The sequence below is a fragment of the Glandiceps talaboti genome, chromosome 8 (genome assembly GCF_964340395.1).
Source record: "Glandiceps talaboti chromosome 8, keGlaTala1.1, whole genome shotgun sequence".
NCBI classification, from domain to species: Eukaryota; Metazoa; Hemichordata; class Enteropneusta; family Spengelidae; genus Glandiceps; species Glandiceps talaboti.
The window spans coordinates 7,410,757-7,436,145 of NC_135556.1; the positions used below are offsets into that span (position 1 = coordinate 7,410,757).

Here is a 25,389-nt window from a genome sequence, read left to right on the forward strand (position 1 = left end):
GTATAAAAATCTAGAAAGGTCATATAATTTATTATATTTTTGTCTTGGTTATATTCATGAATATGGCGCAGTGTAACTTAATGTAATGATATATCTCTAACACACAATATTTGATCCTGCATCTATAGTTCTTGCCAAATGTACGCAGGGTCGGCGATGATCATGGACTCATATTACATCACCCCTATTATATAGGCAAATTCGTTTCTTAAAATTAGTTATAGAATTTCAAAGTATTTTTGTAAATTAATATAATTTATATACACATATATTTTCAAATGCTATTTTTTTTCTATTCTTATCTAAACGAAATGGACTGACGTGGCACCATGCAAATATCAAATGCAGACATCGTCAAAACATTGGTGCTCGCATGTCTACATTTTGTTGCAATACGTCTATTTTATTTCGACAAAATGTAGCAAGAAATTGATATCTTGCTGTAAATTGTATCATGTGCAGTTATTTATTGACTTATGCGTGGTTGTATCCATAAAAAGAACGATATTCTGAAATCCGTTATATTAAATATGTGAGCATTCCAGAGAGTCCATGCATGAAAACATGTCAGCCATGTCTTGTTTGTGCTGCTACACCCCTGCATAGATATAACCAGCATCATCATTGACGTCATTCAAGTAGGCCTCCTTAACTTCCTCATTTAAATCACAGTCTTTGTACGCTGCCGAATCATCCTTATAGTTGATTGATTGACAGTTGCTAGTCACTGTACACATATTGGCACAATGAAGGAGACTAGTTACTTGAACCGTTTCAATCTTATGTCCTGATAAATACTTGCCAGCCGTCTTTCGGTAGATACGGAGTATATACTTGGAACCGCTTATTTCTGGACAGAAAACAATAAACAAACTTATTAAATATTGTACTATAATGTTAAGATATTTTTTTACAAATACAATTCAATTCATCAAGGTCTTGCTAATGGTTATGATCAATATACATCTACAAATGGGCACACCAACTAGACACATGCATATCATAATCACTTGACCTTTGGTAAGGCATAGAACTTAAAATGATTAGTTTCAGACTACCTGGCAACTTGATGACACACTATCTACCTCCATCCCCACCCCATAGACCGTTCACTTAAAAAAAATTGGGATAAACTTATCATGTCTTAAGGGGGACCCACCTAGGAAAAAGAACTGCTATTTTCAAAATATAAAAAATGAGGAAAATATATTCTTCAAATTCAAAATGGGATATATAGCATTGCAAGATATGGATCATCATAGAATCACTCGTGTAGACATGTACCCAATACCTTTGTCAAACTCACAAACAAAATTTGTATTTTAGAAATATTTTAGAGTTGTAGAAGAACACCAATTTATTGATCTAGTGATGAATTTAAAAAAAATCTTACCAAGTGCATTGGTGGTGATATTGAAATTTTCAGTAGTTGGTCCATCACCCATGTTGTTGTAAGCTGTCATGTAAAAATCGTAGGTCGTGGCAGGCTCCAATGATTCCAGTGTTATCGAATACGTAGACGGTGATGAGATTGTTTCTGTTATCAGTGTTGAACTTTGTGCACCTCTTACCCAGTAGTTTAGCTAGGATGATACAAAAAAACTTGATAATTTGGGTCTATACGAAGTGATTAATATCACCAAAATGGAGAGTCCACTGTGCAGCACTGAATCAAATACTGCTCAGCTCAATAGCACTATAACCATGGTCTATATGGGTGGGTAGGCAGGTAGATAGGTAGGTTTGTACATGTTGGTAAAGGGGTATCATTCTCTGTGTGTGTGTGTGTGTGTGTGTGTGTGTGTGTGTGTGTGTGTGTGTGTGTGTGTGTGTGTGTGTGCATTGTGCTTCACAATATACTGAATGTCACCATGTATGATTAATTTGATATTTGGGTTTAAAAAATAGAAAATAATTAGATACAATTCCCCAATATTTGTCATCATTCAGCCAAGGAAAACACGTGTGACCTAAGGGCCACTTGTCAGTATGAGCTGCTGGACGAGTAGTGACAACTTTAGGTCACAAGTATTTTCCGGCAAAATGAAAAAATATATTGGAGAATAACATGATAATATCAGCGACAGTGATATCAAAGAAAAATTGGGGAAAGTGATAGCAATATTGTGAACGTTTTGACTCGTTTCGAAAACAGCAGAACCAGTGGCGTTGTCGTGACGTACATAGATGCGCGTTGTCATAACCTAGAACGACCAGAGTATATATTCCATATTTTTGTTCTAAATGGCTTGTGCGTGATATAATGGGCTATAGCCACCTTATATCTATTAAAGAGATATCAGTATATATACGTATATGTATGTGTGTGTGTGTGTGTATATATATATATACATATATATATATATATATATATATATATATATATATATATATATATATATATATATATATATATATATATAGTTTTGGTAGTACTGGAACTCTTTCTTAGGTGTAACTCGGAGTTTCACGCATATTGCGATCATCAGACACTCTGAACACTCAAAACTATTACGCTCTGCCACTGCGGTATAGAGCACTGTCTTAGCAGATTGATACTCGCCGAGTTATATATATATATATATATATATATATATATATATATATATATATATATATATATATATATATATATATATATATATATATATATATATATAGAGTATACCACAATTTATTGACTATTACTAATCCATGGTATATAGTAGTTAATTTTGAATTATTCATACCGTATATCCAATGATATCAGAATTTTGACCGTCTAGTTGTAGAATATCTCCCCAGCTGACCGTGGCCACTATACTGCTCTCTGCCGATACAGCTACGTTGTTAGGTGAGTCTGTTAAATCTATTGATATGATAGGAAACCATTGTAAACTTTAAAACCAATATGCATAGTTTGGTGGATTCATAATTTTACCAGACATCCCATCTCAGATATATAATTCTAAAGGAAATCCTAGCTAACTGCTAAGACAATCTGTTTAAACTCTGATCAAGTCGCTGGTCTACTTACTCTACCTTATCTATGCACCACGATCACCCCTTTCCCCGCTGTTTTAGCGGAAATCGTTGTCAACAAGAAGTGTAATCCAATAAACAAGTCATTCTTGAAAATAAAAGACGACGATACATGAGGGCAGTCAGTCCAGACCCAGTCACTTTTACAATTACATAATTCTGTACGACGACTACCTTAATTAAAGTATTGCATGCACGAAATGACTTTTTGAAGTGCGTAAATTTTACTATTAGGGACATCCCTCAATAGATAAAGATCGAGTACGGAGTACTGACACTAGAGCAATAATGTCTAGAATCCTTTCTTTCTGGGAATGAATGGTTTGTTATGAGTGCAAGCATGATATAATAGTATATCCAAGTTTACATGAAAGCTGTGATATATGTTATCATATCTGTATAATATATTGAAACTGGAAACCAAATTCTTAAAGTCTCTCCAAGCTTTGCCACATGCACTCTTGTTCCTGGCTGAGAGATAGCACAGCATTTGGCCGCTACATAGAATCCTAAAAACCTAATATTTTTAATATCATTTCGACCTTTAATAATTTCATGTGTACAGTAACACCCATATTTTTTTTTAAACTTGGAAAGGGTTTGAATTTTCTTGAACAACGAAACAGTAAAAACAATTGTTCATTTTCACGTTTGAGACGCATACTACCTTAAGATCACAACGTCCCAAGCTGATTATTAACTTACAGAAGTTGTCTTCACAAATGTAATAGTTAGACGAAGTACAGCTGACATCCTGGTAGCCATTGTATTGGTCAAGACGAGCACAGTGTTCACTGCCACCTGAATTGTCAGGTGCTCCTGACATCCAATGAGAATTGCTGCTGTCTTCTACGCCGTTTTCCCATACCCATGTACCTGTCAATCAAATAAATATAATGAGTTGGCACTGGCTAAGTTGTTAAACGCATCGTATCATTGCAGTCTGGGTTCGAACCCGTTCAGCGTCGGCTGGATTTGAATAATAATTAACCAGATCTGTATGTCAACATGGTGAGGCCCAGTTTGATCCTACCGAAAAACGCTAGGACTACTGGTGACCGAATTTGAATTTCCGAATTTGATTTGGATTTAGTAAAGTTAATGATATTATACTAGTATTATTAACTAGACATCAAATATTGCGAAGTACGGTGCACACAGATACACATTCTTTAGAAATTTTATTGAGTTTAGAATAATGTTTTGACTCAAAGAAATTGATTTCACTTGATGAACTTTAATTTTGCCCACTTGCTGAGATATATCTGATTGTAATTTTAATATCTACCCACACACAGTTGACAATAATTATAAATGCTCACAGAGCCTTAAAGGCTACAATATTATGGAAGCCAATTAACTTGAAACAAAAACGTCACGTAGCTCAATTAAGTCTTAAAGACTGTCACTTTTCCTCATTTGGAGTAACAAGAATCTTACCGATATTGCTACATTATTTTAACAGATCGTCTACAAAAAATCATGTACGTTGTGATTATACTTGTCCAGGCTTGCCAGTGAATTAAATGTAACAATTTTATTTTGCAATACTCGTAAAAAATATCGAACCAGACGACAGTTACCTTCTGCTCAACTAATAATAGTAATAAGGTCTAATAAAAAATGTGTGTGGTTCCGATGACATTCAATTTTAGAATAGGTGGGGTAGGTAGATGTTTTATTTTATTCTATTATATTTTTTAAGGTTTCCCATTGTTTTCCAAATGGTCTCTGTGTTGTTTATTTCATTCTATCAGATGTAAAGCCATTAAAGATTGGAAGAAGATTTACTGCCTAAAATGGTAGGTTCCGCATCCACTATTTATTATTTTTATCTCGAATACGTAAAAAAGGTTTAGGGTCGGCAGTGAAAAACTAGGTTTGGTGGGGTAACCGGAACCAAACAATTATTTTGTAGGTCTAATTTGAACGTTTCTTTTTATATAGCGCTTTCCCAGTCAAATCGCTTTACAATTATTACCCTTGGCACAGATCTCTAGCGGCACAACGACACTTTACTTCATTAACTCCCTGGGGAGCAGACAATCCATTGCAGCCTCTTTAAGCGCATATGATTAAAGCATTCACATTGCAACCTATATCCTACCAGGTCCCAAATTATACAGCCGGGTTGACTGAGGCACACTCATGGTTCAAATGTTAACCAATGACTTTAGCTATTCAGAAACAAGTGGCAGCGACGGGGCTCGAACCTGCAACCTGCATATTCAAAGCCTGCCACTCTAATCATTCACCCATCATGACGCCACAACCTACAACCTGTAAATTCAAAGCCTGCCATTCTAATCATTCACCCATCATGACTCCACAACTGGCTTTCATCGAATCAAAACTACTGTTTAGTTAGATAAATGACGATTATTATAATCTTACCTTCTGATGCTGTATCCGTGAATCCAACCCAATAGTTCCTTGTATAGTACCGATATCGTATATATTGACTGATAAAATTCCACTTTGCATCACTATCAATGATAACTAAATCACCATTATTGCTTTTACAATCACTCTGAGCGTTATCAAAGGTCATGGTCGATGAACTGAAATAGTAGCAACTATCATCAAGTGAAACCCATCCTGAGCTACATGCTGGATTCACTGTGGGTTGGGATATAGCTGATGCTCCTATTAGGTGAACGAAATACAAGGTCTAGTCATTGCTTTTATCGTTTTGGGTATTGGATTTTAAAGATTCGTTCGAACTCAAGTAAGAAGTGGGGGCTATGTTGTTCGTCTATCTTTCTGTCTGTCTGTCTGTCTGTTTGTTTGTCTGTCTGTCTGTCTGTCTGTCTGCCTTTCTGTCTATGTCTGTCTGTCTGTATGTATGTCTGTCTATTTGACTGAATGAATGGATGTTTTGTCAAAATTTTCTTCAAAACAGCTGGCTCAGTTTAAACAAAATTTGGTACACATTCTTCGGTGTCATCGTTAGAACTGCCCAGAACTAGGGCAAGAATTGAGTAAGGTAATTGGTCTAATTAACATAAACAAAGTTCAGTCGGTTGATCGTGTTCGAACATTTGATCTTGGGCTATACTCCCTTGGTGCTATGCAACCTTTGATTGCTTATTATAATGTAACAGGTAAACGATAGCCCACGACATTTGAACAGCTAGTCTATGAAACCAATAGCAAGGCAATCCATCTATAACATAAGCTTATATAGCTATTTTGTGAACATTTTCAAAATGAACATCATTCTTAGGGTGTTCTCATCGTATCAGGTCTTTAAGAATTTAAGGTGGTTCAGTGTATTTTCCTTTACAACGTACAAGATTCTTAGCTTGTATATGGGCTATGGAATCTGTAACTACATACACTAATGGCTCTAGCTCTCTTTCAATATCTCCTTCCCCACGATTTACTCGAAATGTGAGTTGAGCTACTACGATTTGGTCAGGGTGTATGATTGCTTATTCAGTCGATAATGTTGATTTAAACTTTGAACTTGAACTTTGAACCGACTTTGATACTTGATCTGACCTGGTCTGAACTTACCAATATCAGCTTTACTTATAAATTGTTTACTTCTTAATGCACTTATATCATCTAAGCATTACCGCTTGAAGTTCTTGTTCAAATAATATCTATAAACACACTTACCAATATCAGCTTTACATATAAATTGATATTGTGCTTCCACATTGACATCAACCCAACCATCATAGTCACGTGCATACATCAATACAGCATTCTCTAACTCAGCACCGTTAGGTTCATTACTATACCAATTACTGTACGAATGTGACGTACCATCGGCCTCTACCCAGGTACCTGGTAATTAGAAGCACATGGCACTTCGAGACGTAAACCTACAAATTTTCAACATTTGTATCCCTATGTATTACTAGTAAACGAAAAATAAGATGACAACAATACTTAAGCTTTGTAAACGAAACGCTGACTTTGGTCCTGTAAAATGTTTAGGTCTAATGTTATGAGGTTCCGATTACGCTTAATTGTAAAATAGGTGAAGTAGGCAGATTCGTTCATTTCGAAAAAAAGGCAACGTTCTATTGTTAAGATATATGAGGTTCCCCTCATTTGTATATCATTTGCATACATTATCGCCTGATATTACTCATTTAAATACTTGATTGACAGGCTTATTTCAGCGTTTGGGCGCACTTTTCAAAAGACCGGCGCCTAAAATGTACATGTAAAGTATTTCTTTACATTGGATGACCTTAATTACTAGGTGTCAGTGAAGATGTCTACTGGTACCCATATACATCACGGTGTCGACACGGGTTCGACAATACTTTCTGTCGGTATATCTATTTGTGTGTGTGTATTTGTGTGTATGTATATAATGGAGAAATATGAAGTACATACTATAAACGTTGACAATCTATACTCTAGTAGTCAACATAATTATTCATACCTTCAGTTTCAATGTCATTGTAGCCAATCAGAAAGGTGTCCGTAGAAGATGCGGTCCATCTTAAAATCTTCCGTAAGAATGAGTACTCGCTGGAACTGCTGGTGCTTGTCAAATGGCCTGCAGAGTGATTTGAATATATATATAGTCAACTATCTAGCATTCAGGGGACGTGGTTCAAATATCCTATTTTTCTTTCTTCAATTTGATTTTAATTATACATTTTTTGCAATAGATGAGTTTCATCTGGATTATCTGTATATGATTATTTCATTACACTTTTCTGCATATATATATATATATATATATATATATATATATATATATATATATATATATATATATATATATATATATATATATATATATATATATCCATTACGATTGGATACCCACCTCCATAACCTTGACACCATGTCTCGGCATCTAACCAAGTCATTGTGTTCGTATTCGGATAATAACAATGACTGTCGTACTCTGCCCATCCAGAATTGCAATTACCTGTGTCTAGTATAGTAGACAGATAAAACAAAACAGTACTATCATAATTATCATAAATTTAATCAATCTTAACATTAAGTAGAATAGAAATGTATATATCGTAATTGTGATTCACACTTCATTTGCTAAATCCTAGAATTTGTTTTGTAATATTGCTTTGTAAATTGCTTATACATTTATAGTGAACTATGAGTGTTAACTAGTGAATTTGCTTCTTCTTTTGTTGCATAGTTTGTCTTATCCAAGCTTCAAATATCAATATGACACTTCCATCTCCTGATCTCTGTAAATGCAGCCCTGCAACAAATAGGGTTAGCTACCTTCATTTAAGTCAATACGTGGGTGTCAACTTTCAATAACAAGCCTTGAACATCAACAACTTACCAGCAAACGGATCACCTCCGGCGTCGACTGACAAAACGTGATGCATGAAAAGGGAAAAACACGTTAATATTTCAAGGCAGTAGGGAAACATCAGTTTTCATGGTATTTGCAATTTTTTTACTACAATAAGAGAGATTGGTTATCTGAAATTGGTCGTTCGGTTGTTTATTCATTCCTTCTATCCACATATACGTGTACATACATACGTACATACATACATACATACATACATACATACATACATACATACATACATACATACATACATACATACGTACGCACGCACGTACGTACGTACGTACGTACGTACACCTAATAATGCACACACTATAATTTTTTAAGATCCTATAAATCAATTTTATAAATATAACATATATAATGCACTTACATTTCCTTATATATAAATCGTAGTTGCCATGACTTGAAACACCACCGGACATAATATTATTATAGTTACTAAGGATACAGTTACTATGAACACTATCATAATCAAACGACCGGCATGTGAAACTAGTCCTGGATTCACATTCGGATGCACATTCGGCAGTAGTTTTGCTGTACAGAGTTTCAACATCTTGGCTGTAAATATAACTGTCCGGTATCACATGAAAGTCTGTACGACTTGTTATGACGTCTGTGAAAGATAGAATAAGATGAAATTTAAAGCTGAGGTAATGTCAATGATTCATGACAGTTATTTAAGGAAAAGTTGCTTGCGCTTTCTACTAAAACCTGATTTAAACTGAATGCCTACACACATTGTTGGAATGCAAACCTCTGAACTAGAGCTATTATACACGGTAAACGTACCATTTTTTATTGGAATATTAATAATACGAAACTGTATGAAGTGTGAGCCTTACATAGTTAACATATTGTCTATTTTTTTTTAAATCATTCATCATGCAAATTAACCATTTAGCTTATAATTTACATCATCAAGCTTTAAAGACGCATGTACGTCTTTAGCATGAATTCATGTACTAAATTATCTAAACTTTTAAAGTTTGCATTCTAAAGATATTGCCCAATTATAAAAATGTTTATTTATGGAAATTACACATCGCAATTAAAAACTACATCAAAACGTGTGATTTATTTTTATGGTTGAATTGATGAATGTATCACGTTGAATGAAATTTGAAGTTTGCATTCTTAAGATATAGTCTAATTACCGAAAATCATTAATTATGCAAATTGCCCATTAAAATTAAAAAACTATACCATCCGGCTTTGTGTTTTTTCATGGTTGATGTGTGTGATAAATTATATGGCATTTAAAGCGTGTATTCCACATAGCTCAATTGCTGAAGATCGCTTATTCCCAGGTTTTCCCCTTAATTGCATTCTTTTATTCAGAGCAATAGCGTAATGTTTCGATTTTAACTTTTCTTGAAATCCTTAGGAAAAAATCTCTTAGCTTTCTGAGCAGATTGTATCTCTCAAGTAACTTGTTTTATCTCTATCAGTGTTAACAAACAGTGGTGTATGGAGTATTTGGAGTAAGCGCCTATTTTAATGTATTTTGTATACTGATTGTTTTACTGAAATAAAGTGGTAAAAATAATAAGGTCAAAACCCAAGGGAATAGTCAGAGTACCACTACACAAAGACAGTAGCCAGAAGGAACAGATTACAAATTGCCACACGGCAACAAATACACACACAAAAACATTCTGTCAATATATACATATATCGATTAAATACATAAATAAAAGTTATCTAACGGTGCAAATATGTTTGATTGGACCTTTCCTGTAATTTGTCTTCAGTGTCATTGGTTTAACAAACAATTACATCAAACATTGTCTTTTTGTAATTAAATCATGTCACTGAACGACATTTTGATTTCTCATCAATGTAGTATACGCCTCGATAAAATGTCTTGAGTTTTTGCACTTTGTTAAAGAAACAAACCCCAAACTATTCTGGTCTAAAGTCCAGAAAGAAAATGAGGGGTCGCCATGTAAATTATTGAAATAGAGGTAAAAGTGATATCAAAATTTAATTATTTCTGAATCCAATATGGCCGTTACACACTATATTTGAAAGTTTATTATTGTCAAGTTGATGAAACCCAAAATGCTGTCGTATGGCAAAGTTCAGAAATATTTATTTTGAATAACTTTGATCCTAGTCAACCTTAATTATATTAAGCTTGTGGCAACAATAAACTACTTACTAGATGCTTCTCCTTCGCAATACAGTGCTCCCACAGTGTGATACCCTGATTCGCTAACGTCTCCAGTGTCACCAAATGCAACTTTGGTAACAGGTAAGTAGTCTTTGTCCGTAATAGTTCCACTGTCTTCACGCCAAACGTTATCGTTAACATCACAATTGCATGTGGTCACACTATTTGCGCAGTTTCCTACAGAATATATATACGGAATTGTTTTATGTCATTGAGCTAACTGGTCGTGTTTAACGGTATTGACAAATGATTCTGCGAACATATCCTAGTCGAACCAATCTTAGATAAATGTGTAGTTATTTGACAGTAAAGAACAGGTGTAAGGTTTCTCCTATCATCCACTCCCGAGAAAGTTATTATCAGTAGCAAACAATCCTCTCTTTATATCAGTTGGCAGTAAAAAGAACGGCATTAAGCATAGCAAACGACCAAATACGTTCATTACACACTCATTTCCACATTCAAGCTTCCCCCTGGACGTCGTTATAGGGTTCCATTTGCAAAGAAGAATGTGTTCAAAAAATCATTACTGTAGTAGCTAGTCTGAACGCAGCTATGTAATAATGTTACTGTTTGTTTATGTCACATCCAATTGTTAAGCTGTCTTTGTTTTTGATGTATATCACTAGTACTTATGTTGAGACCGAGTGTATTTTCATCTTTATTGTTGACGAGTCTGAAGGTTATTTTATGGCAAACAATAAATATTTTGCATTTAGTTTAATTTCAATTGAATCAAATATCCAGAGTTCCATTTTTAAAGACAACCCACATTATGTGGGCGTTCCAATCTGACTTTGGCAGTTGACACTCATCATTAATTAATAATACCTCACATCTTAAGAGAAATGTCTCATTACTTTGGATAATGAATAAACCTTGCCGCGTTTTGAACTAAGTCTTGTACAAAAAAAGATGAAACAATAACTGACTATTTTGACTATTAGCAGTACATGCCAAAAAATTCATATGACATACTGAAACATTCATAAAATGTACTTATAAAAAGTAAAAAACGAATGTATTTATATGTTGTAGTGTCATTACCTGCGGCACCACAAGCGCACTGTGCTTGTCCAATTGAAGCTCCTGCCCAGTTTACCATCATGTTGCCATCACGGTCATACCAAGCACCATAACTTGTTCCACTATGTTTTACTATTGACCCATAGCATTCGTACTGTAAAAGAAAATCCATCACCTTATGATATGTTCAGACACAATATTACTGATGTTGTTCTAAGAATGACTTGACCATGTTTTATAGTCACGGTAGTGTTCTAGAGATGATGTTTTTTTTTTATAATATTGAAGTTAAAAACTTGTGTATACTCTAAACCTTTGTTGTGATAGTGGTTTATATATAGTTGTTTGTATCTTTGATTATGGGAAAGCAGATAAAGTTACCTTAAGATATTGTGAGCAACTATCGGAAATGTCTATCAAAGCTGCAATTTGGTCCATTGACACTCCAAATTTATACACTATATCAACACTGTAGGACAGGAGAGTTTCATAACCAGTCACTTTGCCCCGTGTTTCTTGATTGTGATGGATCTCAGTAATGGCTGGACAGAAAAATAAATCAAAATGTACCAAAATTAGTATAATATCTCCTGGTGTTATGAATGGTGTAAATCCTACGAATCTCCCCTGGGTAAAACAGTATAATGTTGTTGTTGCAGCTGCTGCTGCTGTTGTTGTTGTTGTTGTTGTTGTTGTTGTTGTTGTTGTTGTTGTTGTTGCTGTTGTTAGAAAACAAAACAATTAGTGTCTGCCAAATGCAAGTTTATGACACTGTGGTAAATTAGCCTATTGAGTCTGTGCTAATAACTGAAGGATGTTATATATAATAAGACGATCACTTGCCATCACATTTTGTAAGTAAAGTATAAACGTGTATTTTTTCGTGTGGGCCATCTTACTCGGAATTTAGTCGAATGCACACACAAAATCAATGATACACATGGCTAACAATGAAAAGGATTATGCCTTTACTGAAATGATGATGTTTTCGACATTTCAAAACTGTTGATAACAAGTGAATTACATACCGTCATTGGCGCTATTCATATCACAGTAAACACGGAATGGATCTACACCATTGTAAGGTCCATCAGGATCAACTGTGTAATAGCCGTCAGTAGTATATCCTTTACGTAGCCATTCACCACACGAAGCTGAAATGGAGTCATTTAATGTAAATGAATGCGATTTGTCTACCCTATGTATGTATGTATGTATGTATGTATGTATGTATGCATGCATGTGCGCATGTATGCACAGGTCTGTATGTGTGTGTGTGTGTGTGTGTCTGCCTGTCTGTATGTCTGCCTTCCTTCTATCTATCTGTATATATATATTTGTATCTATCTAAAGATCTAACAAAAAATATATCTAGCTATCGTGGATATGTGCGTACGTACGTGTCTATATATTTATGTATTCACTCGCCAAACGATAGCATTTATCTATTGATTTGAATTGAATGCAACCTTACTTACCTACATCCAATGGATATTTACATATATATCTATAATTTCCACTGCAATCAACGTCACTCCAAGTAGCGTCTGTATTCCATAGTAAAACAGTACAATCTTGAGTATCGCCACCTTGAAATTAAAAAAAAATGGTAAGTTACATGATTGTTTAAGAACAGCAGTTACTCAAGAAAAAATATAAAAGGAACGTGGTCACGAACTTTGTATGTGTCACTAGACCGACCACTACAACATAGAACACTATTTAGTATATCTACCTTCAAGTTGGAATTGTGAAATTGGTGATAGTTACCGGCAGTGTCACCTACTGGAAAAGACAATTTAAAATATGAGTTCAATGTTGTCATGAACTTGACTTACTGTTATCAGGTTCACCCGAATACCAGTTTGAATAGTCATATGTAGTTCCATCAGTCCAACTCCAATCATTCTCATTATCAATATCATGCAAACCGATCCAGTATGTCTCAGTGTCGTATGTCCACCTATTGAAAACATATACGTTTGTTAACATTAGTTTTAATTAATATATTGTAGATGAATTCATCTGTCTCTCTGTCTCTCTGTCTCTCTCCTCCCTCCTCTCTCTGTCTCTCTCTCTCTGTCTGTCTGTCTGTCTGTCTGTCTGTCTGTCTGTCTGTATGTCTGTCTGTCTGTCTCTCTGTCTCTGTCTCTCTCTGTCAGTCAGTCTCTCTCTGTCTGTCTCTCTGTCTATCTGTCTGCTTATGATGTACATTGGAAATACCGAATGCAGTAGGAGCACGCCCCCTAAGTTGTTTGTTAAGGGAAGATGGTCTAAATTGAGGTTATAAAGCACGTGACATTTAATTGTTTGAGTGTAAACGGGATCATACAGCCCAAGTCCCATATGTCACAGATAGCCCAATAAGAGTATATATTTTACACTAACGTAAAGTGCTCGCAATAAAATGGGATATTGGTATTAACAACAGTGCTGTACAAACAATACAACCTGAGTGAACCCCCTTCCCCCCACCCCCATCCCCAATCCCAATACCATCACGAAAATAACATGTCAGTTATACAATTCACAATAAGTTGTAAGGTTTGAGCCAATCTCTCTCTCTCTCTCTCTCTATCTCTCTCTCTCTCTCTCTCTCTCTCTCTCTCTCTCTCTCTCTCTCTCTCTCTCTCTCTCTCTCTCTCTCTCTCTCTCTCTCTCTCTCTCTCTCTCTCTCTCTCTCTCTCGTAAATTAGTCACTGTACACACTCAGCAGCTTGTCCATACTGATACGACTAAGATTTGTTTAGGGAAGATGGTCTAAATTGAGGTTATAAAGCACGTGACATTTAATTGTTTGAGTGTAAACGGGATCATACGGCCCAAGTCCCATATGTCACAGATTGCCCAATAAGAGTATATATTTTACACTAACGTAAAGTGCTCGCAATAAAATGGGATATTGGTATTAACAACAGTGCTGTACAAACAATACAACCTGAGTGAACCCCCTTCCCCCCACCCCCATCCCCAATCCCAATACCATCACGAAAATAACATGTCAGTTATACTATTCACAATAAGTTGTAAGGTTTGAGCCAATCTCTCTCTCTCTCTCTCTCTCTCTCTCTCTCTCTCTCTCTCTCTCTCTCTCTCTCTCTCTCTCTCTCTCTCTCTCTCTCTCTCTCTCTCTCTCTCTCTCTCTCTCTCTCTCTCTCTCTCTCTCTCTCGTAAATTAGTCACTGTACATACTCAGCAACTTGGCCATAATGCTACGACTTTGTTTTTACTCGTGCATATAGGAAGTAATTTTGAACCAATAGTGCTAGAAATCTGCCAAAAATCATCAACTACCTAAAATTCACAGCAGTGCATGAAATCATTCCGTTTTATTAAGGAGTGGAAATTCTAACATTGGCTGTGTGATAACATGCATTACCATACACCTGAAATAGCCTGGTCTGTTTTGTTTACCACACGCCAAATTGGTCGGTCTGTATTAAACTTTACGAGGCCAATCCTGACCAACAACAAAATTGCCATCATCTTGAACTTGCAATATGATGACTGGTCGTATCAATCAACGCAGTGCATGCCTCGGAAATAGAAATCTCTAACTTTTACTGACAATTGTCAAGTGGTAAACCCAACCCAATTTCGAAAGTCAAAATTAAAATATGTAACACCTAATATGGCCACAGATAACTGTGTAACGAATTTGAAAAGTTTTGAATTTCAGACAAATTTATTCCCGCGGCGCATTCTACGTTTACATGTTCATACCTTGACATTCCGAGTACGTGATAAGCTTCACCAGAGCTGTGAATGCTAACTAGATCAGACTCGTCCTCCAGGGCACGACAGGCAGCGTAGGCTTCATACCATGTTTTGGTCTCTTCAACAGTTTTATAGCAACCATTACCATAATATGTCCATCCAGATTCACACAGGTCTTCATCAGTATTGGCTACATAGGATGGAAGTGTGAAACAAATGAATCATGCTTTCATCTCATCATCCACGTAAACAAGCATATATCTAAATCGCACGAACTTGGTCATATTTCTATTCACAGACACATACACTGATACTGACACTGGCACCGACACTGGCACGAACACATACATATAGTCATAGACACAGAAAGACAGACAGACAGACAGACAGACAGACAGACAGACAGACAGACAGACAGACAGACAGACAGACAGACAAAGACACCCAGACAAACACACACACCGCCACACACATAGATAGATACATAGATACATACATACATACATACAGACAGACAGACAGACAGACAGACAGACAGACAGACAGACAGACAGACAGACAGACAGACAGACAGACAGACAGACAGACAGACAGACAGACAGATAGATAGATAGATAGATAGATAGATAGATAGATAGATAGATAGATAGATAGATAGATAGATAGATAGATAGATAGATACACACATGTACACGTATAACTAAATCTCTGTTACTCATTTGCCTCAAGTGGTTTGTACTAAATTGCAAAGACGTCTACCCACCTGCTTCTTTAAAAAATATTGCCATTACGTCAGCCCTCGAAGCAGATCCTAATCGAGAAACATACAGTGTATTGCAGTTAAAAAATATCAGTAATTTCCAAGTTAAAACTTACCAATCTTAAATATTTTTATAACACATGTAAAGTTCACTTAGTTCTATTGTGATAATATTTTACTAGCATAAAAAGCATGGAATGGATATTGGATAACTGAGAGTGCGTATAAGATTAATCAACATTGAAAATATATATTATGACCAAAAATGTTCATCAGGTTAGTGTATCAAACTATTTACACGGGTTATAACGTACAAGCAGTACATACTATGGAATGTGCCATTCTACTAATGAGGATGTTGACTAAGACAGATATTGCAGGCTCACTGCTAAAAAAAAATCCGAACTTCATGTACGTAATGGTGGTGTAAATCGATGTGTTGCCAGAGTTCGGGGAATACCATGCTGTGCTTGGGGCAAAACATTGAAAATGTCTATCTCTTTGCATGCTAATTAGCTATGCAGAAACAGAAGTCAGAATAGATATATACTATGCATTGTAATATGATTATTGAGGGGATTTATATACATTGTAATACAATTGTTGCACGTGCCCTGCATAATAAATGTCGTCCTCACTTAGTACATTGATACATATTTTGTTTTTGTTTTGTTCCAGTAAATCACCTTTGAACATGCAACAATTGTAATACAATGTATATAAATCAACTTTCGAAGACACAGATCCAAGTAACAAGTGTATTCATTCTGAAATTTGTTCCTCCACAGTTTATTTTCTTCTGCTATACGTATGTACCTGTATACCAAGATTGGAGAGTAGTGGCTGTACTGTATATAAATACTGGTTCGGTGTAATCTTCCCAGTTGCAAACACCGCCAGTCGGTGGATCAGCAACACAAATCCAACCTGTGTCGCCATCACACCCGTCGTAAGAACTGCTGATGAAGAAATGTCGGGCAACAGAAGTTTCGTGTCTGAAATATGTGAACATGTAGAACGGGTTATTAATTGTGACCGCGACTTCTATACAAGAAATTGTATTTTTTTAACGTTATATTTATAAAGACATTTGGGGAAAACGAATTGACACCATAAAATACAAAGAGTTACTTACACAAAGATCTAGACAGACAGACAGACAGACAGACAGACAGACAGACAGACAGACAGACAGACAGACAGACAGACAGACAGACAGACAGACACAGACGGACGGACGGACAGACAGACAGACAGACAGACAGACAGACAGACAGACAGACAGACAGACAGACAGACAGACGGACGGACGGACGGACAATCGGACAGACAGACGAACAGACTGACTTGGGATAGACCGAATGTTTACAAAGTAATTTCAAAGTAAAACAACCTGAAGGTCTCAGAATATCTCTCTCCAAAGTTTTATAAAAATTCTTCGATTCGTCTTTTAATGTAATTAGTTACTTACGTTTTACTTATCTCGTCTTAATAAGCCAAACTAGTGTAATTAGTAATTAGTAAAACAAGTAACTTAAACCTTATACCAAACATACACAATCCCTTAATCTTCAAAATCACTGTTCACAATACACAACGTTAACGTTAATACTTACCCAGCAACAGAAAAGTAGTTCTTTGTAGCAGTGTATATATCACTATAGGGAGCATTTTTCAGATAACTCACGGAATACCAGCTTGATTTACTTGTACCAGAAGAATCAAATACCAAACTCACCACTTCAGTTCCACTTGTGAAGAAAGCAAATTTGATCTGTTGAAAAATAAAAGTTGTATAGCATAGAGAAGTTAATTATTATTTAATATATTCAGACACGAATTAAAGAAAAAGTCCAATCAAAAATATTTCAACTTTAGAAAGCTTTTTTTGTACATTAAATCGATGTGTATGTGAGTGTCATAAATAAAATGAAAGTTATGTGGCTTTGAACTTTCAACACCTTGGGTAATTCCTGTGTACAGCCATCTGGGGACTTTTGGCACAAAGGATACTGGGCACATTCTTTGTTGGTGACGTCACATCATCCCAAATATAACACTACATAAATCGATGTCTCTGAGAGGGTAATATTATTTAACAATAAAATTGTGATATTCTGAAAGGTACAAACTATACATGTAAGTGAAACCGTTTTGAGATTCAAGCAAAGGGCATTAACTCAACTCATTAATCTATTAGGCTAGGGCGATAGTTACCTGATAGCTATTTGGGCTCTGTAATCAAATTCAAACTTGCTGTAACCTCAAGCATGGAGACTTTATTATTGTATCTATTCTCACAAACTGATAAAAGAGATTGGACCCTGACAACATGTTTGAAGATATGTATGGACAACAGGTGCGCTTATATTGCTGACCAACTAAAACTAACTGACTGACCGACTGACTGAATGACTGACTGCGTAGCTAAATATCTGACTCTGATAGACGATGAACTTATTGACGGGTATATGCAGACTATAGACTCACTAATTTAACAGGGTGCAATGATTCTGTTTGGTAGTTAGGACAATACTTACCTGAGAGAAACTATTTGTATCCCAACTATTGACTTCAGAACTTTTGTAATGACTTGATATATATGAAATATATGGTGCATATGTGTCACCCTCATTTTCTGTACTAGATCCAGTCCACATATCTTCAACATCAAAGTTGTTCAGTCCAGATACAGCTTTGAATACAACCCTCCATTCTAGAAGTCGACAGAAAATTATCGTTAATTTTTGCTTTTCAAATTTGACCATTGAAATCCCACCAACTTGCCCAAATAAACCCAACCTCTCTCTTATAATTTAAGGCGATACTACTTTAAGTGTGTTAACGTAGTTTTTATGCAGCTATGTCACATCACAACAACTTCCAGTGTTGGCATTGTCTAGATTTCATCAAATTAAACACAATCACTCAAATCGATCTCGTGTGAATACCACGCCACCTGTTAAACACACATTGATTAAGCAGAAAAGGGTTCTTTTTCAATTCTATGCTGGTGTTCTGATAATATTATGTGTTTTAATAATCTTGATTTAATAATTTTTGCGGCAATATGATAAGTCACCAATAGATCTAGACTCATTGTAATCTTCACCACAGGCACTTGTATCCCCACATACAACATAGATATTAATGGATACAAAATGATTTGTCATGTGTCGACATCTATAAATCACATCCAAGGTGGATTTGAGCACAGGTTTTTCCCTTACTATCGGCATTTATTGTTGGCAGGCCTGTCGTTGTATTTTGCAATTATTTAAATCACAGATTTTGGCAAGAGGTTACGGCTAGTATTGATGGTGAATATTTATATAGGAAGTAAATGGGTCAAAACAAGCTTTGAAAGGTTTTTTGTTGTTGTTGTTGTTGTTGTTGTTGTTGTTGTTGTTGTTGTTTTATAATAATCTTTATTCGTCCAAATAAATTCGGAAATTTGTGGAATGGTCACCACAAGCTTAGAGCAGCGAACTTGTGCCATAGTGTTGAAGTTAGGAGACATATAGGGGGACATCAAAGGAGGTCCTAAAAACTGGAGTGTCAGTAACCGTTGTATATAGCAATATTTAAATAAGTTAATGCTGTTTTAGTTTGTTAGAGCGTAAGGTACCTATATCCCTACCAATACCTTCTATATAGAATAGAAACTGTAATCTACTAGTATGTGTGTCCTGGACTGAATTGAGATGTGGGGATTTGTAGTGTCTGTAACATATAGTGTCCGTAACATGCAATGTCAGAAATACGGAGTATGTATACATTGATATCGTCAAAACGAAGAGTACAGCCATTAAAACCTATTTATCAATTTCTTTCCTAAACTACCTGCAGGCAGTATTACTTTTAAACCAGTCACCGTTCTTTCCAGTGTTGCTCCCTAGCACAGCATAAGTGAAGCACTGATAGTGAAATAGCCAAATATTGAAACTTGGTAATAAAACGTTAATCTTACCATCAATAGGATCATTGTAATCTTGACCACAGGCACTTGTATCCCCGCACAAAACACATTCGTTAGGGTAGGATATACCACAATTACACCCACCATCACGACAACATGCACAGTCATATCGAGTGGAGTCAAATGAACACTGGCAACCAGTCTGTACTGCCGTCCATTCCTTGGCAACTAAAAGTATATTCGTATAAAAGATGAAATGACGGATTGATGTATATTCACAGATCGTGACGTCATGAAAATAATGTCATGAATAACTGAAATAATATCAAAATGTGGGAATTTTAAAGACGAACGCCACTCCATATATTTTTATCAACTTTGGGTTCTGGAAAGAAATTTCATGATTTCGCGCGCATCACATACATTTCGCTCGATTTCGGGAAGAAACACCAATTTGAAATTCAAACTTTGTTGCACCTCTATTTTTGGATTTTTTTATAGAAATATTTGTATTTAGGGGTACAAAACATCCATTAAAAGTAAAATTCATTTGTAGGATGAGAACTAAATCGCTACCCCCCCCCTCCCCCCGCAAGATTTTCGAGTTTTTCTGCATTGAAATAGTGATCTCGTCCCCATATCTAACGGTAATAAGCACTAAGACGTTAACATACAAAAACAACGTTTAAGTGTACGTGCGATTTCTCTGCATATTTATATGCACGATATGTCATTCTTTTTACAAGTGATCGACGTCGGTGTGACCTATATACACCGTGTGTTAGTACATGATTTCTTGAGAAAGATCAGGGAGGCGATCACCATTAGACGCTTCAATCCCTAGGGCATCGAATTAAAAACTAGCTGGGGCATCCGACGGAATTCGAACTTCCTAACACTTACAATAGGCTGATCATACCGCCACCTAGTGGTCAGCTATAACTATGGTATTTGTCATTCTGACGAGGATCAAATACCAAACCAGATCGATATCTCACTTGCTAAAAACAAAACTATGAATTGCTGATGTGTTATCATCTATGTAAACAATCTGTAAAGTCTTTAAAAATATGAAGAATTCGTTATTACCTATAGCTTTGGAGAAAAAAATATTGCACTGTTTTCATAACCATACGGTAAGTTAACTAATACGTCATGGCATACAATCACTTTAGCTCACCTTTACAAATAAAGGGTCTTTCAGTATCACAGCTATAGTCATCCCATGGTCCACTGGTGTACAAACCACCACACTGTCCCGTACCACTGTTTCCACTTGGTTCATTAGTGTTCCAATTCGTATAGACAACGGATCGACCGTCGGACCATTCCCAGTCTCCTTCTTGGGATAAGTCGTTAAACCCTTTCGAAAAATTCCAAAATGAAATGTTGATTTTATTATTAAACTTCACGGAATGATAAAGTTATTTTAGGGTCATCAAATGAGGGTCGTTTTCATGTGTTTTTTCATATATGTTACCCCGAGAATGCCATGCATTACCTCCGTCTTCCTGTCCGTTCTGAGGACAAACATAACAGCTATTGTCAACAACAGAGTTGCGCAGTGGTGTAGGGTAGATGTACTTTGTACTTTTAATACTTTATTTCCACCAGATTAAAAAGTCTACAATTGAAACTACAAAAATTGAATGAACAACAAAATACATTTGTCAGTGTCGAGCTGACGTAGAAATGAGGACAAATATAGTTGACAAAAAATAACTAATCGAGTTTGACCTCATTCAATGAAGAAAATTAGACAATATATACAAATTTATAGGAGGAAAAACTTACAAATAATAATGAAAAAAAAGACCACATGATACAGAACTTATAATGTGTCATGATAAACACTAGTATTAACAATAGAAATAAAATGATGGCATCTATAATTGGTTTATTAAGGGTACTTCTTCAAAGTCTGTTCTGTGTAAAATCAACAAATTATTAGTATTATTTACAATTTCATGGGAATATCTTCAAGTTGTTGGTTGTCTCTGATTGGAAAAAAATGCAGTTACATCCAGTGCAACGTTAACACTGTCTTACCTATATGAATGTGGGTACTTATAATTCCGACCGCGTACGAGTTTTCACCACTGTTGTGTATACTGATGAGATCACCGCCGTCTACTTCGTTACGACACCATGTGAGGGCGTCCCCCCATGTGTAAGTATTCGAATTATAATAGTAGCAATAGTAGTTGTATTCAGACCAGTCCTTGGGACAGTTCGTGTGACACTCTGTATACAGATAGAATGATAAATGTTTACGCCATCAGAATCCTAACACATTAGATCACATAATGGAGTTCCATATTACACATCACACTCGTTGGAATTCAAGGTAGAAGGGGGGGGGGGGGCATGACGAGTCAATACGCAGTCATTTTTTAACAGAAATGAAAACAAGGAAGACGACAACAGAAAATCACAGTTATATTCCAACCCCACCCTATCCTTGCCACCCCCGTAATATCTACATCACATGCTCACTTCTCATGTTATATCATCCCTTCATTTATCTAGTGGTTAGATTCTGATTAGAGTTACAGTGGAAATAGGCGGTTGATGTGGTGTTTCAGTGGTGTGACTCGATCGTGTTTACATAGTAGATAAACACATTTTACAAATGAAATTCTATATATTCGTACACCACATTTGCTTGTTTCTCCCTGTTTGTCACATCCCCACCCCTTCTATTGTCTATGGTGACATCATGACGAGTTACAGTGGAAATGTGGTTGGCATGGTGTTTCAATGATGTGACTCCGTGTGTTTACATAAAGATACTAGTAGTAGCCACATTTAATTGAAATGCTACATCACATGCTCTCTAATGTCTATGGCTGCCTCAGGACTAGAGTTACAGAGGAAATGGTGTTAGTGTGGCGTTTCACCGATATAGCACGATGTGTTTACATGATAGGCAGGCGCATTATAATGAATGGAATTCTAACTGACATGTTCGATTCTGCCTGTTATGTCACCCCCTCGACTATGGTTTAACTAGTGGTGTGATTTGATGGGTAAAAATTACTCCATATATAGCCATGATCTCGTACATCTTGTTAGGTACATACATTGTAAATACAAACTGCTTTTAAAAGAATGGAGCATATATCTTCATCATCATTTTAATAGAGGCAAGTTAGATGTTCTCTAAAAGTCTTTGTGATGGTTACTTGTAGTACATGTTTTCCTAACAGTAGCACGAACTCGTTAAAAATAGATCGAAAGTATTTTAAGAGTGTCAGAATACGACGTTACCGTGTAAGATCGATTTACTTCAGCTATTTATAGACAACTTTTTGTTTCCAAAGGAATGAAGTAATTATTTAAAATGTAAGAATCGATTTCAAAGAATACGATTAGCACTGCGGAGGTCCTTTTATTTCTTGTGTTGTAACAATTGATTTTCTTTTCTCTTTCCAACATCTTTTGTCTATGATGTAATGGCAATATATAATATGGGAAACCTTCTGATTAGTTCGTCCTTGTCGATGCTTATCTGTCAGATAGCGAATATCGTGATAATGGATAGGCTCTCATTAATCTAATGATAACTAACGAGAGTATGAGTTTTTCCTAGGGCTAGCGGTGATCATACTGGAACTGACTTAACCCTCCTCCCCACCCCCCAAAAAGAATGATGACACTAAGATTATAGTCTACACGAACCAACTATCACAAAGATTCTTGTCTTACATGATCTGTAAGTCATGTAGCATTGAGGATTTTTTTTCAAAAATTAAAAGTAATTTTGGTAGATAGCGAGCTATTATTTTTTTGAAAGTATGCAGAAAATGCCTTCTCTTTTATATACTTTTTTATGCATGTTTTGTATTTCAGCGGCTCTGATCACTGTCTCTTTGGATTTTATTAGTCGCAAAAAAATCATTATTCAAGATTATTATTATGCTTAAAAAAATTGTGTGGTTCCGATTACATCCAATTTTAAAATAGGTGGGGTAGGTAGAATTTTTTGTTTTAGTTTTTAAATTCATTTTTTGTTCATATGTGAGTGTCTAGTTCAGGTAATTTTTCGGTTGTTTTCTATATGGTCTCTGTGTTATTGGCTTCTTCTCCGATGTACAGCCGTTACAGATCCGGGAAGAACAGTTTTATATTGTCTTTTTAAGTTGATGTCAGTTTCCGCATCCATTTTTTCTTGCGAGACTTCACAATTTTTGCGAATTTCTCTTTTTTTTCTTGAATATGTTTTTTTTTTTTTTTTTTTTTTAAAAAAACACTTTAGGGTCCACGTGAAAAATTAGGTGGGGTCGGGTAACCGGAACCAAACAACTTTTTTTTTATTTCTCCTTATTACCGAGTTAACGATACATACCTACTATGGCGATCCAAGTCGTCAGAAACAGTGATAAACCCTTTCCTATAAAACAAAAGAAAATGAAGATTGAATAGAATAGAAATATTAGTCTGTTTGGTGATGGAACAATTTACATAAAGCAGGTTTATCCCAAAGGTGTAAATAAAGACTGAATTGACATATATTGCAGCTAATTTTTTCACACCTCTGGTTTCTCAACACCTCCATCAAATTTGGATCAAAAACATGTCTGTTTCTCAATCAAAAATGGATGAAAACGTTTGTGTGTAAAACATAGACGTTTACTATAAACCTGGAAATTTTCGCTAACAACAAAAAAACAGAAACAAGAAATGCCTACTTGAAAATAAACACAATGTACCAATCCAGTAATTAGTGACAATTGGTCTTTTGGAACTAGCTGGAGAATGTAAAATTGCAACATTTTCTAGGAGTGAAAACATCTATAGGTTTAAAGCGTATGATATTCGTAAACAAGGTCAAAGCACTGACTTAGCTAGCTGAAACATATATGCATTGTAAACGTAACTGCAAAGTAAATGTATTTGAAAACTCATCTCCTCCAAAAACAATTATTTTTGAACTCTGATACTGTAAACGGTGATGGTAGATTCGCTTTTCCTGTGCAAGTTACAATTTTCAAAAAACAAAGACGATTATTAGTGGGCATGTGGCGACAAACTTACTTAAAATCCGTTTGATGTCCATGATTCCTAAGGCATGGTAGCTATGCAGCTATAGGGAGAGTGATGGAATTGTTGTGTTTTTCTTCAAGTGGGTTTCATGTCACATGACTTATCAAGACGCCCATTGATTTGTTCAAAGATGCATTGATTCTGATCAGAGTTCGGGAATCGATATGCTAGAAAGAAAAATACCCGTATGTGCGGGACGGAACATTGTGTGAACTCCTTCCTCGAGTGACGACGTCATCAATGACAGTATACAAACACATTATGTCTCTTTGACATACTAGTAAAAAGTTTGAACTACAGCCCACTGTCGTTTGTCGGTACAAACGGTCGTCGGATGAAACATAATCCAAAAAGCAAACAGATACCTGAATATGAAATAAGAGTAAATGTAAACAACTCAGTATACACGCGCTTATCAG

At 35.7% G+C, this 25,389-nt stretch overlaps 1 protein-coding gene across 1 annotated transcript; it reads right to left on the bottom strand.

Annotated features, from left to right (window-relative positions):
- Positions 1-590: 590 nt before the first annotated feature.
- LOC144438795 (uncharacterized) lies at positions 591-24,983 on the bottom strand. The gene is made up of 26 exons (XM_078127967.1): positions 24,962-24,983; positions 24,273-24,317; positions 21,974-22,168; positions 21,105-21,287; positions 19,976-20,152; positions 18,546-18,721; positions 17,622-17,779; positions 16,822-17,000; positions 16,009-16,056; positions 15,252-15,435; positions 13,367-13,491; positions 13,007-13,117; positions 12,557-12,682; positions 11,910-12,070; positions 11,550-11,682; positions 10,491-10,679; positions 8,697-8,942; positions 8,309-8,335; positions 7,820-7,930; positions 7,427-7,543; positions 6,646-6,816; positions 5,416-5,667; positions 3,727-3,897; positions 2,730-2,848; positions 1,394-1,583; positions 591-850 (listed from the first exon to the last, which is right to left on the bottom strand). Exons 1-26 carry the CDS (start codon positions 24,981-24,983, stop codon positions 591-593), a joined length of 3,876 nt encoding a protein of 1,291 aa, XP_077984093.1.
- Positions 24,984-25,389: the final 406 nt, after the last annotated feature.

Bases quoted from the DNA above. Each gene is read 5' to 3' on its own strand.
- LOC144438795 (XM_078127967.1), bottom strand. From the start codon at position 24,983: ATGGACATCAAACGGATTTTAA. The intron at 22,169-24,272 runs GTATGTATCGTT...ATCTGTATACAG, and splicing joins GACTTGGATCGCCATAGTAG to AGTGTCACACGAACTGTCCC. The intron at 20,153-21,104 runs GTGAGCTAAAGT...ATATACTTTTAG, and splicing joins AAGACCCTTTATTTGTAAAG to TTGCCAAGGAATGGACGGCA.